This window comes from Bombus terrestris, chromosome 12, assembly GCF_910591885.1.
Source record: "Bombus terrestris chromosome 12, iyBomTerr1.2, whole genome shotgun sequence".
Lineage (NCBI taxonomy): Eukaryota > Metazoa > Arthropoda > Insecta > Hymenoptera > Apidae > Bombus > Bombus terrestris.
This window is the reverse complement of record NC_063280.1, coordinates 8,015,148-8,031,456: the sequence shown is the minus strand read 5'-3', so window position 1 is coordinate 8,031,456 and position 16,309 is coordinate 8,015,148. Positions and strand designations below refer to the sequence as shown.

Below are 16,309 nucleotides of genomic sequence, written 5' to 3'. Positions count from 1 at the left end.
TTCTTCAATTTTTATGATTATAAAAATTGTATATATATAAACATATATTTGTGATGGTTTTGATTTTAAAAACATCATATGTTGAATTCAGATTATCCAGATATGATAATTTTCTTCAATGATTCATTGATATTTGAGGTTATTTGTTGACTCTAATTTAACGTTGTTAATAATACATATATATATAATTTGTGAATAGAACATATTATTTCAAAAGTTATAAATAATCAAAATTTAATTTTCTATTTATGGGGATTAATATACTAATAATAAATGTAAAAGTAAAGAATCATGTATAGATATGTATATATATATCCATTATTTAGTGGACTTATAAAAAATATTGAAAATAATCTTAAGAATGTGATCAGTAAGCTATATATTGATCGAATTTTATCTTATCTATATTAAGTGTATCGTTTTATATTATGATAAAATGAAACTCGGTTGGAATGTAGGCGGTACGGAATATTGTTAATTCACTTCCATGTTTATTGCGATGTGACACCACAGATTTCTTGTCTGATTTAAAATTGTTATATCACGAGCAAGATTTATTCTGCACCATCGTTCTAATTTCTACCTTTAGAATTACGGATAATGGGACTAGGAATTTTTCGATGGAAGATATTATTGATTGCTATATCTGTTTTACTTCTTTGGCAATCCTCGAAAGTATGGTTGAATCTAACTCAAGAGAAATATGGCATAGAAGGTAAAAATCCATATGTCTATGAACAAATGTCATGCAAAATGGAATAATTTAATTTTTCAAGATTATATTTATTTCTGATTTGTATATTAAAATTATTCGTTATTTCTTTAATACTTTTATTTAAAATTAAATGATTTAATAACTTTTCCAATTATAAGAATATTGTATAAAAATGCATTTTATTTACATTAAATAGATAGATAGATAATATCTTTATTGCTTTTCTTATGGATTCTGCTTCTTTGGTTTGTTTTGATGACAATCCCTATCTTCTAGTCATTATTATATTACATATCACATATTTATATTAAATAAGTAAAAAATATAAATGTGCAAAAATTTGTAGTAAGTCCAAAATCAGAAATTTTATCAAAATTTGTATTTTTGTTTTCTGTATGTAAAATGTAAATGTAAAAATTATCTGTTATATCAACACATATATTAGATAAAATTTTTATTTTCGTCTCAATGGCTTATATAAAAATTTTAATTTATTATTATGTAATTTTCTCGATTTTCTTGGGTATCTGCTAAGTTTTCTATAGCGCAGCTTCAGGACAACCAGCTAATAAATGACGAGAGTAATCAAAAGGTTCACATAACTGTGTATTACGAAGCACTATGTCCAGATTCACGCAGCTTTTTCATAAAACAATTATTACCAATGTACTACAAAATTCCAAATAACGTACAGTTGGAATTTATACCATATGGGAAAGCTACGGTAGGATATTTTATAAAGAGAAAAAATGATTTAAGAACAGTATGTTTCCTCAATACATACAAAATGTAACATATTAATTTTGATTTTCATGTATGTGTTTATTATTCTACAGATATTAATACAGTAGATAGTATACACAGTAAAATATTTGTATCCTATTATACTGTATAATCTCTTTTTTAAATATGTATTAACGTTACTTCTTACATGTAACGTATGTATAATGAGATATATTTTCATAAAGAATAACATGAAACAATATAAAATTAAAACAATGACTAATTATTGGTAAACTAAAGTATTATCTTATTTTTGACTTTAGTAACAATTAACATTAGATTACTAGAAAATATCTTGCTTATCTTAATACTTAATATTTAACTATTTTTTGGTTGGAAATATTTGATTAATCTAGAAATAAATGAAAATAAGTATGAACTTTTAAAGTCTAAGCTTATTTGAGTTTACAAAATTCTTACAGACTGTGAAAACAGAAAATGGGTATGAATTTATGTGCCAACATGGACCCATTGAATGTGGAGCAAATATCATTCATGCATGTTCCATAGATATCCTGAAGAATACTTCCATTCAGTTAGAGTATCTATCTTGTATGATTAAAAACAACATAGTGCCAGTAAATATCATGGAAATTTGTGCAAAAAAAATGAACATAGATTATAATCCTATCTTTAAGTGCTTTATTGGAGATAAGGGCAAAGAACTTTTGGCTAAATATGGGGAATTAACAAATGCTTTAACACCACAAATTTCCTTCATACCAACTGTTGTATTAAATGAGGTAAGTTTTTTAAGTCAAGAAATTTTAAAACACAAAATAATATATTCAGATCAATGTAAATTATTAAAAATGTTTGTTCCTATGTATATCATAATAAATATGGATTTACAGAATTCTGAGAATCAGGCAAGGATATTAAAAAATTTACTACATGAAGTGTGCCTACAATTTAAAATTATGCCAGAAGGTTGTATATTGTAAAGATACATCAAGTATTTATAAAACATACTTCCCTGACAGATTTGCATGAAATACAATATTTTTTACATAAATATTTATGTATCTAATGAATGTTAAAATCTAAACAAAAAATAAGAATAAGAAATGAAATTAAAAATGTAAAAATTCAATTAAGTGAGTCAAAGAAGGGCATATATTATATATAAGTACATATATAATACTTCGTAGAACTATTTAAAAAATTTTTTTAACTTTATTTATTTTAAGATATTGAAATTTCCGTATTGTTACTATCTAGTATGTAACATATAGTAGCATTATTGTTTGAAAATTCCAAATAAAAAAATCTAGGTCATTAGCCCCTAAATTACACTTATTTTGTGACTGATAGTAAACTAAAATATTTATGTTGTATTATTTCTATTAGTAATATATATATATATATTTGTGTGTGTATATATATATATAAATATATTTCAAATTTGTTCATGATGTAATATTACTTTAACTTAAAATTCTTTGTCATTATATAAAATGTTAATATTAGTACTTGATTGCTCGGTTATGATGCATTTTACGTTTGGATTTATAAATAAATTGAATAAATTAAGAGTTACATATAATAGAGTGGTGATATACTTAAAAAAAATCTGTTTTGGTAAACTAAAAAACCTGCTATTCTCATATTAAAAGAAACAAGAGTTAATCAGTACTTTAATGTATGGGAACAATTTATTAACTTAATATCAACACTTTATACAAACTGTGTCGCTTCGTCATGCACGATAAGTGAAATATGCCTTTGATATGGCGGAAAATATCTCACATAAAATAGAAATTATGAATGTACAATCTCAAATACAGGAGAAAAAAACGTATAGCGAATATTTTTTCTTTAGCCGAATGAATAAATACATTTATTGGAATTATTTTTCAAAGATAAACATCAAAAATAAATAACTTCTTATTCACGTTACGACGGAGTTTCATAAATATCGCATTTTAATATTTTATATAGTTTCGGACAAAAGATTGAGAACAAGAGTGACTGAAGTAGAATCTCCACTATTTTATTTGCGAGGAATAAATGTTTCGGGAAACGATCCTTGAAGAAAACGAGAATATGATTCTGTAATAGATCTCAAGCTTTAGTTATTCTTGAGATACAATACTGACTTGCTTTTTCTTTTCATTTTTAAAACTTAATATCGGTTCTTAGCGCCCGCTGTAAAGAACTTTCATAAAATTATAGACTATGTATAACTTGCGACACGAATATAAAATTAATATTAAATATTGGAATATATTCTTTTAACTTAGACTTAAACACTAACCGTCAATGATCGATGAAACGAGCAATAACTTGTTTAAGCATTTAAATAGGGATGTTCTTTGAGTAACTTCTATATCACCATTTACAAAAGGATTTTGTCGCGATTCCTCTTTCCTTTTTTTTGCACCTTTACAAAGTGAGAACATTTTCGCCGTAAATCACTAAATTTTAACTTTATGTTCACAATAACGATAACAACTATTAGAACGATCGCAAGTGAAGTAAAATAGTTTTAAGAGCTCTCCTTTTGCGATTCGTATGCCTTAATATCTCTATAAAAGGCTTCCGAACCGATGAAACTTCGTAGATATGTTAACGCGAATCTTGACAGTGAATTATACACATACATTTTGTCGGCAAACTATTACTAGATGCCATTGAAAATGACGATGAAGATAAAAATGGCTGAAACGAGAGGTCCATTGGTTAATGAAGGAAACGAATTGAGTAGTTGTGACCGAAAAATGAGGGTACATTTATTTTGTCTTTTTATGATCAATGCGATCTAGGTCACCAGAAATACAAGTACTTCTCATTTTGTTCACTTCAATATTAAATAATAGAGAACTGTGGAGGAATTCTTTCTTCTTTTCTTCCTTTTTTCTTCGTAAATTAGTTTTTATATATATATACATATACACATATATGCGTATATATGTGTGCATATATAGATATATATGTATATATGTATATATAATATATATTACATATATATTAATGACTGAATCACCGACACGCATGTGTTTCCACTTTTCGGTGATCGTTCTTTACTCTTAGTACTTAACATTATCATACGAATCTCACAAAATCACACCAGTTTCTCCTGCTTGCGAGATTACCACGCACCCCTGGGCGAAGGAAAATATAATGCACCAATCACTGTTGTGACTTGACTTCTTTTTTTAATCCCTCATCCCTATTTCTCTGTGCTTTCATTTATATTTCAACAAAAGTGGTGTCGACGTTGTGTAACGCGCACGCGTTTTAAGGCTTTCTCAGTGGAGATAAGATACAAACGGGAGATTATAATGAAAATTGGATACAGAACGCACTTGGTGAAATATGTCTTACATGTTTTGTTGTGTACGCGTTTGTGTGTCTGTGTATATATGTGTACATACGTGTGTATAATACGTGTCATGTATTACATAGGTTTTTTCAAAGGCTTAACAAAGCTGAAAAAGCGTAGAGACGTTTTTCACCAGAAATATCAATACTTTGATATAACCCGATTCCATAGATCTCATAAACGTGGTCCAAGATAGCATTACGCGCATCTCTGAACTTCTCGAGGATACTTCGTATTTTTTTTAATCCTCCTAATACTTTTTCTTTGATACTATTTCTCAGCTATTAAAAGAATTAAATTATCCATTATGGCGTAGTAACGAATTCAGTATGTACGGAATCATCGATAAACCAAAGATCGAAGACATATTTCGAACTCTGGAAAACGATGTCCAATCCGAATTTTCTTTGGCAAAGTAAAACAAACGCTTAACATGTACGTTATTGATAAAACTTTTCGCTACAACAAATGCTGTATCGATGACATAAGCACGTTCTTCTTGATCGAGAAACAAATAGAATAAATTTCCAATTTATCTCGATCAATAAACGAACCTACACAATGCGCTATAATAGCCTGTAGATTTTTCCCTTCTTTTAATACTTTTCCTCTCTTCTGTCTACTGATTAATAATCTTTTTTCAATACATTGAAAAGTAGAATTTACAAGGAAAACTTGCATGTGAAAGTCTTCAAAGATACGTGCAGAGAAGAAACAGGAAAAGGCCAAAAAGAGAGGAAAGTAGGGAAACACTATTTACTTTTATCATCAACAAACATGCGCGTCTGTTTTTTTATATATATCTAACATTTTTATATATATATATAATTATATTTTTTATACGGAAATAAATCATCTTTTATGTATAGATGTGTTTATGTGTGTGCTGCATATTTTTTGTATTCGTTTACGTGTGTGTGTAATATGTATTTTTATGTTTATGTTGCGTGTAGTTAAGTATTTTGTGTATTTAGAGATAATGATTTTTAGTGGTATAACTCTTTAATTAAACAATTGCCCTGTATTACTTATCGTTAATGATGATTAACGCGTGTTGGACGTTGACTTTTCGCGTTTTAAAGACATCTTTGCGTCCAGATACAAGATTTTTTTCACTTTCTGGTCGATTCGTTTTTTTAACATCATATTTTTCTTTGTTTCTTGATTTATTTTAATACGTCAACACCACTCCAAGTTGCAAGTTTTTCCATTACACAGGTTGCATTCACTTTGATGTCATCATTGTGACGAATTCTAGACAAAGAAAATAACACAGTTAGAGTTACTATTGCAAATATGTAATTTAAACTTAGAAATTACATAAATGCTTTAAAACTTAATCAAAATTTATGAAATATTAATAAAAGTAATTTAATTTACAAATTACAGTAAATATAAATTTAATTGCACAACCTTCATAATTAACTTGGCCATCACCATCAATGTCAGCCTCCCGAATCATTTCATCAACTTCCTCATCAGTGAGTTTCTCGCCAAGATTTGTCATAACATGTCTGAGTTCCGCTGCAGATATGAAACCATTTCCATCCTTATCAAATACTCTGAAGGCCTCCCTAATTTCTTCCTCACTGTCAGTATCCTTCATTTTGCGAGCCATCATGGTTAAGAACTCCGGAAAATCGATTGTGCCATTACCTACAATTCCAAGTATTTTTAGTTTTGATTTTTTCTGAAATCAGATTTTTTCCAATGTTTTTAACAACGAGATAATGATAACAGTGTAAAAAAACATTCTTTCATTATGCAAATATCTTAAATGATAGTCTAAATTGACAGATTTGAAAATGATGTTGATATCACATGTAATCTAAGAAATACAAAAATTGCATAATGAATAATAACAACCCAATGAGTTATATGTCAGTTATAAAATAAGATTAGGGTAAAATACCATCTGCATCTACTTCATTGATCATATCCTGGAGCTCAGCTTCTGTAGGATTTTGTCCTAGCGATCGCATAACTGTACCCAACTCTTTGGTTGTGATAGTACCATCCCCATCCTTATCAAATAGCGAAAATGCTTCCTTAAATTCTGCAATTTGCTCCTCTGTGAGTTGATCAGCCTTGAAATAAAAAATAAAAGTTACAGTTACATGTTCACATTATTAGCATAATATTGATAAAAGAATCTAGTTAAAATTTTGTTAAATCAATTACATGGGATCTTTATTTTATCAGACATCATACAAATTTGATATATCATAAAATACCTTTCTATTAGTTGCAATAATTGGAATTATATTTCTCTTTTATAAAATACATAAATATATACATTTTCCATAGTTTATATACTTGCTAGTTATGAGTATGTACTGAAGATATACTTTTGTCTGAAGTATGTCATATGGAGAAAGTGTGTATGCTGAGAACGTTCTATATTTTCTATAAAATGAAGAACATTCTATATTTTGTAGAAACGCTCACAAAAATAACACGTTACATTTTCAAAGAAAGATTATTTTTGAGTAAAATTCCTGACAGCAATAAACATTATTTTTTGTAAAATTTCTCACTTCTTTCATTCTTAATGTATAACGCTCTTTAATGCATTGCCGATATTTCGATCTGGAGGAAATGCCGCTCGCCACTTTGCTGAAAACTAGGAACACTTTACGTCCGTTCAGGTATTGCCCCACCCTCACCAAGAAAAAGTGCGAGAGGGGCGGAGGTCGAGATACCTAGGATACCGTTGATTGAAAAATTAAGATTTTTGACACCTGCTAATCAACGTGCATCTTTGAAAAATCGTAGAGCGAAGCTCGAACGCTCGAAGAAGCTTCGATTCTTACTCGAATTAGATTCAATCAAACATATAACCAAGACACACAACCGAGATTCAATCTAACAAATCAAACCATACGATAAACTTATACTATATGAAGAATTAATTTCTCAAATGAAGCTATGCTTGCATTTGTATACGTTCAAGTGTATACATCTAACAACCAATTAAACTTAAAGTATTTGTTTTATTTCATCGCAAATCCAATTCCTTCAACCTTAGTTCTAAATAAAATATATATCGTGGCTGCTTAACTATCAATAAATATTTATCATAAGCTTATTGCGGTCGAAGAATATCTAAGAAATAATTACCTGTTGCTATAATCAGATTCCTAAATAAAATAACGAATTAAATACTTTTTGTATTTATAGACGAAGAACTATTAAATAAATGATAAGGAAGTGTAGTCGTTAATATAAAAAGTTGTTTTAAATCAGCCTATGACTTCTAGAATAAAACACCTTACAATATAGGTCAGTTGTGTATATATATAAATATATACTTACATATATATATATATATGTACTACATACTATGCTTTCTTCTATATACTTTATACAAAAATATCCATTGAGCACCTAGACCTATATAAAAACAAATGTCATAAATAAACTAATAATTCGATATTTAATATTTCAGTTGTTTATTAAAAGGAAAGTATATATGTATATATATATATTCATCAAAACTCTAACTAAGAAAGTTTATATTACATTGGAGTATAATTAATTTTTAATATAACTGAAGGTTTATTTATAAAAATTAAATATTTATATGCTTAAGAAACACTTTAGTATGGTCGTATCTATATTTTAGGTTATGCGGTAAGACGATCGACCAACATCGTCGAACATCATAAAACTGTAACTAAAAATGGAAAATATTTCCAAAAATTTAAATACTACATAGCGTATGATCTTGTTTGATTTGAAATCACAAAAATTGAAATTATGTAATTAGAAAATATACAGAAAATGTGTTTATATTATACTGTGAATATAAAATTCTCATAAAGTTCTCGTAATTAAGTATAAAAATAAAATGTAGAATTTAATGTCTATATTTTCGTATTAAAAAAAATTAACTTTTATGAAAAGTTAATTGAAGTCATCGTTAGAAGAAGATGAGTGCAAGAACGTACAAGGAATCAGGGAAATTGGCGCAATAGCAAGAGACCGCGAAAATCAATAGTGAGGTATACCGTGTAACGGTTGACTGTGTCAAATACTATATGCTACATAAGAAAAACATTGAATATCGCGAAAAAAACGGATTACGTATGATAAAAGAAAATGTACAAGATTATTGTACTCTTTCATTAAGTACTTTAATCCTAAAAAATGTTACGAAAAAATAACCTGCTAGATACAAGATAAAAATTGGATGAAATATTGGAGTTTGTACTGTACGATGAAAACAAGTTCCTTTCGAAACGAAAACGATACTGAGGTGTATCAAGCCTATAAGCGACAATATTTTATCCAACATATGCAAATACTATTGTTACGTTTAGAAATATCTCACATAAAACTTGAATTTTTTCGACGAATAAATGAAGAAATGTATTTATTCGAATTTAGCACTAGTAACTTATCGCCAATTGGAATTCCTTGATGTATCCAAAAAGAAATACGATAGCAATTATTATCTCATTAGATTTGATAATCTAAAGATAAGGTATTTTATGTAGATAAAAGTTGTGAATTAACGATTTTAAGGAAGTTTTCTCACGTCATCTGATATTCCAACGTACCGTTACACATTACATTGATACACAACGTAATACGAACGACGTTGACTCTGAAAAAGTTTGCACCGTAGCGCCTTATCATAACGCTGTATCTTGACGGTCGGCCGGAAGATTTGAAAAATCATTGTTTCCTGTTTAGATCGTTCGATGTTTTCTTGCGATTTTTATCGGAGGAAGTTTCACAATTCATGACATCTCGAAAGAGACTGAGAAAAACGTATGTAAGCCATCGGAGTAGAAATGGATCGATAGTCGGTCCATCTCCGCATACCGGCCATTACGAATGTAATATTGTAATAGTGCGTAGGTAAAAAAAACATACGTGGGATAAAGTGGAAAAATATCATAGGGTCTGGAAATGAAATCTTTTGAATCGGATAAAAATGGAAGGAAAGAAGTTTTGCAATAAATGCGTATCGGTAGGTTGCACGTGCACTCGACGCGTCAATGCGGCAAACGAAAGCCTAGGAGGAGGGTGAGGGCGAGGGACCGCTGAACGACGTCCGCATAGGCACACGCACCAGGAAAGAAAGCATATTCTACTTACCATTTTGGCTCGGTTCTTTTATATCTCAGTACGCTCGACGATTTGAAATATCGGTTTAGGCACTGAACACAAAGGATACTATTCACAATCTTTCTCTGGGCCAACGTGGAAAGTAAAACTTGTGTGCACGAAAGCGCGGACAGACACGCAATACGACACGGCCGACAAGAAACACACTCCGAACAGCAATGGAGTCCACCGTTCTCTCTCGGTGTACGAGCCTCTCTGCCGCTTGTCTCGGTCAGGTATCACTACGCCGCCCCTAACGGGCTACGTGATGGTGTCTCCTGATTGGTCGACGGTCTAGACGGGGGTTAAGGGGAGTTCACGCGGCGATGCGCTGCGTCGTTTCCTACGCGATCGACAGATAGTTCCGTGCGGCTTCTCCTCTGCGAAAACCCTGAAAAAACGACTGGTTTTTAATTGGACAAATGGGAAGAAGTAGGAACGACACGACGTCCAACGTAGAGAACGGTCGTCATAGACAATCGTGCAAATCCGCTTTACATGCGGGGTGGGTGCGGTCGTGTTTACAGGACAAGTCCGGGCGAACTAACCAGGCCTGTGATTGGCCGACGCGCACCTGCAATGCGTCAGGCAGCCGCGCGGACTGTGCCGCCGCCGGCTACCGGGTCAAAGCCGGGCTTCCCTGCGAGAGATGGCTCGAATGCAATGGTCAATGAGCGCGTTTTTCGGCTGCGTTTAGGCCCTACGTCTCTCTCTTTCTCTCTCTTTTTCCTTTTTTCTTCTTTATTATATCCCTTCTCTTTCCTCTCTTCCTCTCCTTTGCTATCTTTGTCTTTATTTTATGCTTATTTTCTTCTTCCATTTTACCTTTTCTCTTCTGTCTTTTTTTCTTTCTCTCTATCTCTCTCTCTCTTTCTCTCTTTCTCTCTTTCTTTCTCTTTTTCTCTTTTCATTCGCTTTCTTACGATTTCTATATCGTTAGTCCCCTAAGCCCTAAGCTATCGTAGCTTATTCTACTGACAAGAACAATTGCTGCAACGATATTTCGTTCGTTTGGTATCATAATCCCGATGACATTCGTCATTTTTAGTCAGCTTCCGATTTCAATTCTAGTTTCTGGAATGACCGGAAATCCGCATTTTACATGACAGTCGTCAGGTGCAAAACAGGTTCTTGAGTCTGCTTCGCTGTCTCGTCCTACGAATGATATTGGGTCACGATGGATTAATGCTTATAGTCTATAGGAAACGTTTTCGAATACTTTATCACTGAATCAAACTTCTTCATGCCCTAGAGAGTTGTATCTTTCATTCGTTTATCTATAGTAGACATGTTAATTGATATTTGCATATCTTTACTAATTTAGATAAATAAAGCGAATTGGAATAATTTTTAAGTAATATAAATCCTTATCTTTTTCTATTCCTTGAAGTTCTATTTTTCCTTACGCGCGATTTATAAAACTTTCCATTGAAATTTCATATTACAATAAAATTTTTACAAAAAATTCATCGATGCTATTCTCACGTATTCTCATGGAAAGGAAATATTTGGATGGCCTATTTCACGTGGACCATCCCTTGCGTTAACCCCAGAAGTGCTGGCGGTTTCAATGTCCTTTCATAGCATCGGTCGATATCTTCTTAAATAAAAATAATGCGCGTACACGTTCGTTGGATAAAAGAATATAGTGCGATTAGGCGAATGCCGTTTTCAGGCCAAGAAACAACTATCGATTGTGATATCTAATTCCCAAAATTTATTCCTTGCTGCAGTTATTCGTAGATTCTTCTTCGGGTACGGTACTGAAATTAAAATTCGAAGATCAGAACGTGAGACAAATTGTTTTTGCGATGCCTCTCGAAAGAGCTTTTATCATCGTTGAATTATGCAAAAAATTTTAGCTCTTCTTAGTGCTTTAGTTCCATTTTGACCTGTATAATTTTAGGAGGGTTTAACATTCTTAATGGTCGGAGCAGAAGATATGGAAATAAAGTGAAGAATAGATAAGTTTGTAGACAGAAATAATTTGATTCGTAAAAAAATTAGCATTCAGTTTTGTACGTATGTAACGATATGTATAAATTTAATTAGGTTGCGTAGTATTATATCAACGGATAAACACAATTTAAATTGGCATGATACAATTTACAATACGTTGTTAATTCATTTCTTTACGTTTCTCATATATCAGAATAATTTATTTATTTATTTAATAATATCATAGGAATATCTAATGACATTGTAATCTGCTTCAAATAGTTTATCATATAAGTACGAATTGAACATAAATTTGTGCAATAATTTTAAAAAATTTAATCTGGTATAAACTAAATTAAAAAATTGAGAATTTTACGTTTCTTATTTTGATGATGCATTGTATAATAATTTAGGTCCACTGAAATAGAGATAGGTAAGTCAATCTTAAACTGAATTCTGTATTAGTCAGAGTCATCATAAGAATTACGAACATCTTAAAAAAAAAAGATGATGAGGCTGAATGGAGACTGAACACCTTACTAAAAGGATAGATATTCGATTTACGAGAATGTATCGGTTGATTACATTGAATACGATCATCGCATGACGCGCGAGAGAAAAATGTGAATGACGAATCCACGATTCTATGCAAGAGGAAAAAAGGAAATGTCCAATAAACCAATTGTTTCTGTTGCATTTGCAATTTGCAAAAAGGTTCCAGTTAATTTCAAACGTTACAACGTTTCAGACTTATTTTGTTTTTTTATTCTCTTACGTCAACGGTATGTCCAACATTATGTAGCGAGTAATTCGTCAACTGTACTTCACATAAAAATTAGATTTTCCAAGACCAAATAATTAAAATGACATATATTTATTCATCGTAATCAGTTATTGCTACTTAAGATTAGTACTAAAAGACAAAACTGCACTCATTAAAGAATTTGTGGAATTCCTTCTTAAACCGGCACATTTATAGATAATCTACTGTTCAATCATTAAAAAGATAATCATAATCATAATCTTGAATGCTATACATATTTTGATATTTGTCTAAGCATGATACATAAACTGACCTTTGTTGGACATTCTTGAAACAATTACATTTAACAACCTGTAACATTTATAATTATAGATTTTAAATTAATTCGGAAGCGAGATAAGTTATAATTTGCATAATTATAACATATAATAAAATAGAATCTCTCATATATTATTTTAACTACATATTATATACTATACTGTTATGCCATGTTACGTCATACAATATAATCATATATCAGTTATGGATTATAAGCTTCTCTTGCGTTCTTATGCGATTATAAGCTTCTCTTATCGTTTACCTTGCTGCATCTACTTTTAAGATTAAAAATATAACTGTAATTGTATGAAATTTTAGTTAGTTACATAACCTAGTTCTCTAAATTATAAGCTAGGTGCGGATAAAGTGATCATTTATTAACTTTATAAGATGACATATATAGTTGTTAACTCTTTAAATGTACAAGATGAGACATATGGTGTATTCAAAATGTATAATATAATTTATACTATTATGATAAGAACAAATTAATTAAAGGTAAGTACAGATGTTGTTTATACATAATTCGAAACATTTCTACACCATATCATTTTCCTAGTCTATTGAAGAAAATGAAGTAATATCTTAATAACACAATATTTTTGCTATATCTGTTCAACTGTTGCATAGTGTAATTACTATTTAATATTGATTATCATAATGAAGTTGTAATATGGTTGCAAGTGCGGCTTTCTATTAAATTCTAATCTAGTCACGGTGCGATAAAATATAACACGGGTTTTCTTTATCGACGTGTAAATGACTTGTTCGCTTATTTCCTGTATACTAAAACTCTTAATTCATTTAAAATTACGATGTCGCTTAAGTATCGATATTCGTAAACTTCGTTCGTATCTAATAGATAATTAACAGTTTCGCTGGTGGCCGTGACCGATATGCGGTAACGCCGTCGCACGATGTTCGCGATATCAATAATAAGCGATGAGCATGCGTGCGGCAAAAAAGAACGTTCACGTATGTAGCTACTTAACGGAAGTGACGATTCCTCCACGCCAATTTTTTGAAAATATACCAAGGTCACCTTGGATTTGTTAAAAGAACCTACGATATAAAGACCAGTATCAGTAACAAGCATAAATACATCTTGATCATGAAAATATGTACGAGATATCTGTTTAAATGAATTTTTCATTCATCATAATCCTCTTCCCAAAAATTTCCAATAACTAACCACATAATTTCAATATTTTTACAGTAATAAGCATTAACTTCTAATACAAAAAAGAAAAAAAGTAAAAATTAGTTCCACGATATTTCTGTACAGCTATTGCCTCATATTTTGTAAAAGTACAATATGTAGAAAATGAAATAGTTGCAGAAAGAAACTAACTACTGTAAAAAAGAAATCATTTAAATATAAAAAAGGAATATTTTCATTGATTAGATTTAGTAAGGTAAAATATTGTTTACTTGAATATTTTTCGCAATGAGTTTTAGCATATTTTATTCTATTAATGCATTATCAACAAACAAACAAATTTTCTCCACTGTAATTATGTAAAAAAGAATCACTGACTTAATTTACGTTATTTACTACTATCCTTTGTAGCATGCTTTTTCTCCCTTTTATTATAAGCGTATTTAAGTATCTTGTACGTTAAAAAAGATGTCAAAGTTCCTAACCTATATAATTATTACAGTTGCGTCTTTCATACGTTCAGTATTACTACATCTTTATAAGTTCAATGCAGTAGAGCCTTATAACCCTCTCTAAGTATCGTTCGACCAACATGAAAAGAAAAAAGGAGTAAGATGATAATAGTTGGTCGATTGTATTACGCATAGCCGTAAGCTCTGCAGATGCGTGATGCGCTAAACGTGACGCGGTACGACGTTCCGCGGGTTAACAGTATCTACGGAACACTGTTTTTGGGCATCGTTACTGGGAAAAATCGATGTTCGACCTGATAGGACACAGAAAATATGGATTCATGACGCAGTTCCTCAAAGGGCCTAGCTGCTGTTAAGCAAGGTTTTCGAAAAAGTTCTGTGGCTAAGTTGCAGTGAGCCTGCGCACGAATAAACGCGCAATGCGACACGCGATAGAATAGGACAGGGAGTCTCGTAATCTCGTTAAAAAGAGACGGAACGGGGGATGGAGAAGCGCACAGCAGCGTTCACGATTAACGGTAAGGAAGGGAATTTAATGGGTGTCACGGCAAAGAATGTTAATTTTATACCTTACGTACATCGATGTAGCGCCTAATTGGTGTTAATTTCACAGGAAATACAATATTGAAGACTATTTCGTGTTCAATTTACAAAATAATGTTCATTTTCAATCGCTTTATGTTCGAATATGTATCTGATACAGTAGAGGATGCTGTCTCTTTATTGTATTCGAAAAAATTGAAAACTTTATACGATTATTAAATTTCCTGGATAACATTATTAAAAATGTTAGAAGGTTCTTGTTACATTTTGTTTTTAATTAATGATATTGCAAGCAATACTTGTACGTGTGATTAAGGAAATAACGATACTATATTTGTAATATCAATATTGTACTAAATAAAAAATGTTTAAATTCAGTTTATATAGAAATATTGTACGATAATTTGTTGGTATACAGTAAATTTCTAGAAAAATTCATCATTCACCAATGTGAAAATATTTTGTGAAGTCTTCTGAGTAAATTAAATTTTAGTGATTTTATCGTGAAGTTATGCAAATTTTGTATTATATCATATATATAGTATTGTATCGTAATTATTCTCGTTTCTCTAATACTTCATGTATATCTTTCTCTATTTGTTTCTTTTATTAAAATTCTTTTGAAATTAAAAAATATGATATATATATATTAAATTAAATATATATATAATTATTAAATTTTTATAATATTAAATCTTCAAAGATATTTATTTAAAAAATATTACTTTATAGATATTTGTAGCAAAATTCTAGAATTTATTTTAATCAATCAATATCCACTGTAAAAATATTTCTACCGTAATAAATTATAAGGGCACACATTCAACTGTAACTTGTAAGATGTTCAATAAATTTATTTAACATTATCTAGTAGCTTTAAAAAACCCTTGCCTTCAATTACAATATGTGCAAACAGAAGAAAATAACCTATATTATATTATAACCTATATTACATGCATTTTCAATAATAAAAAGTAAATTGACTTATATTTGACAAAATAGTTTTTAGCGGAACATAATTCTTACGAAATAACATTCCCTTTAGAATGTTTATTGAATAATTATTATTCTACAGTCATTTAGTTTCAACCTTAATGTTTTTTTAATTATACATTAACAATATAGCGTTAAGGTATAGAATAAATATATAATAGTAGAATATCATAAGATAAAAATA

At 30.3% G+C, this 16,309-nt stretch overlaps 2 protein-coding genes and 2 long non-coding RNA genes across 4 annotated transcripts; 2 read left to right on the top strand and 2 right to left on the bottom strand.

Annotated features, from left to right (window-relative positions):
* Positions 1-327: 327 nt before the first annotated feature.
* LOC105666353 (gamma-interferon-inducible lysosomal thiol reductase) lies at positions 328-4,204 on the top strand. The gene is made up of 4 exons (XM_012315063.3): positions 328-715; positions 1,261-1,439; positions 1,921-2,241; positions 2,353-4,204. The coding sequence occupies exons 1-4, from the start codon at positions 601-603 to the stop codon at positions 2,440-2,442; spliced, it is 705 nt and encodes a 234-aa protein (XP_012170453.1). The 5' UTR covers positions 328-600; the 3' UTR covers positions 2,443-4,204.
* Positions 3,132-10,477, bottom strand: LOC100649704 (calmodulin). The gene is made up of 4 exons (XM_003399786.4): positions 9,930-10,477; positions 6,736-6,910; positions 6,237-6,479; positions 3,132-6,077 (listed from the first exon to the last, which is right to left on the bottom strand). The coding sequence occupies exons 1-4, from the start codon at positions 9,930-9,932 to the stop codon at positions 6,049-6,051; spliced, it is 450 nt and encodes a 149-aa protein (XP_003399834.1). The 5' UTR covers positions 9,933-10,477; the 3' UTR covers positions 3,132-6,048.
* Positions 10,478-13,193: 2,716 nt separating this feature from the next.
* Positions 13,194-15,505, top strand: LOC110119759. Its single transcript, XR_007225903.1, has 3 exons — positions 13,194-13,455; positions 14,174-14,372; positions 14,619-15,505. It is a non-coding gene; the product is annotated as an uncharacterized LOC110119759 (long non-coding RNA).
* On the bottom strand, positions 13,400-14,728 carry LOC125386065. The gene is made up of 2 exons (XR_007225904.1): positions 14,602-14,728; positions 13,400-14,019 (listed from the first exon to the last, which is right to left on the bottom strand). It is a non-coding gene; the product is annotated as an uncharacterized LOC125386065 (long non-coding RNA).
* Positions 15,506-16,309: the final 804 nt, after the last annotated feature.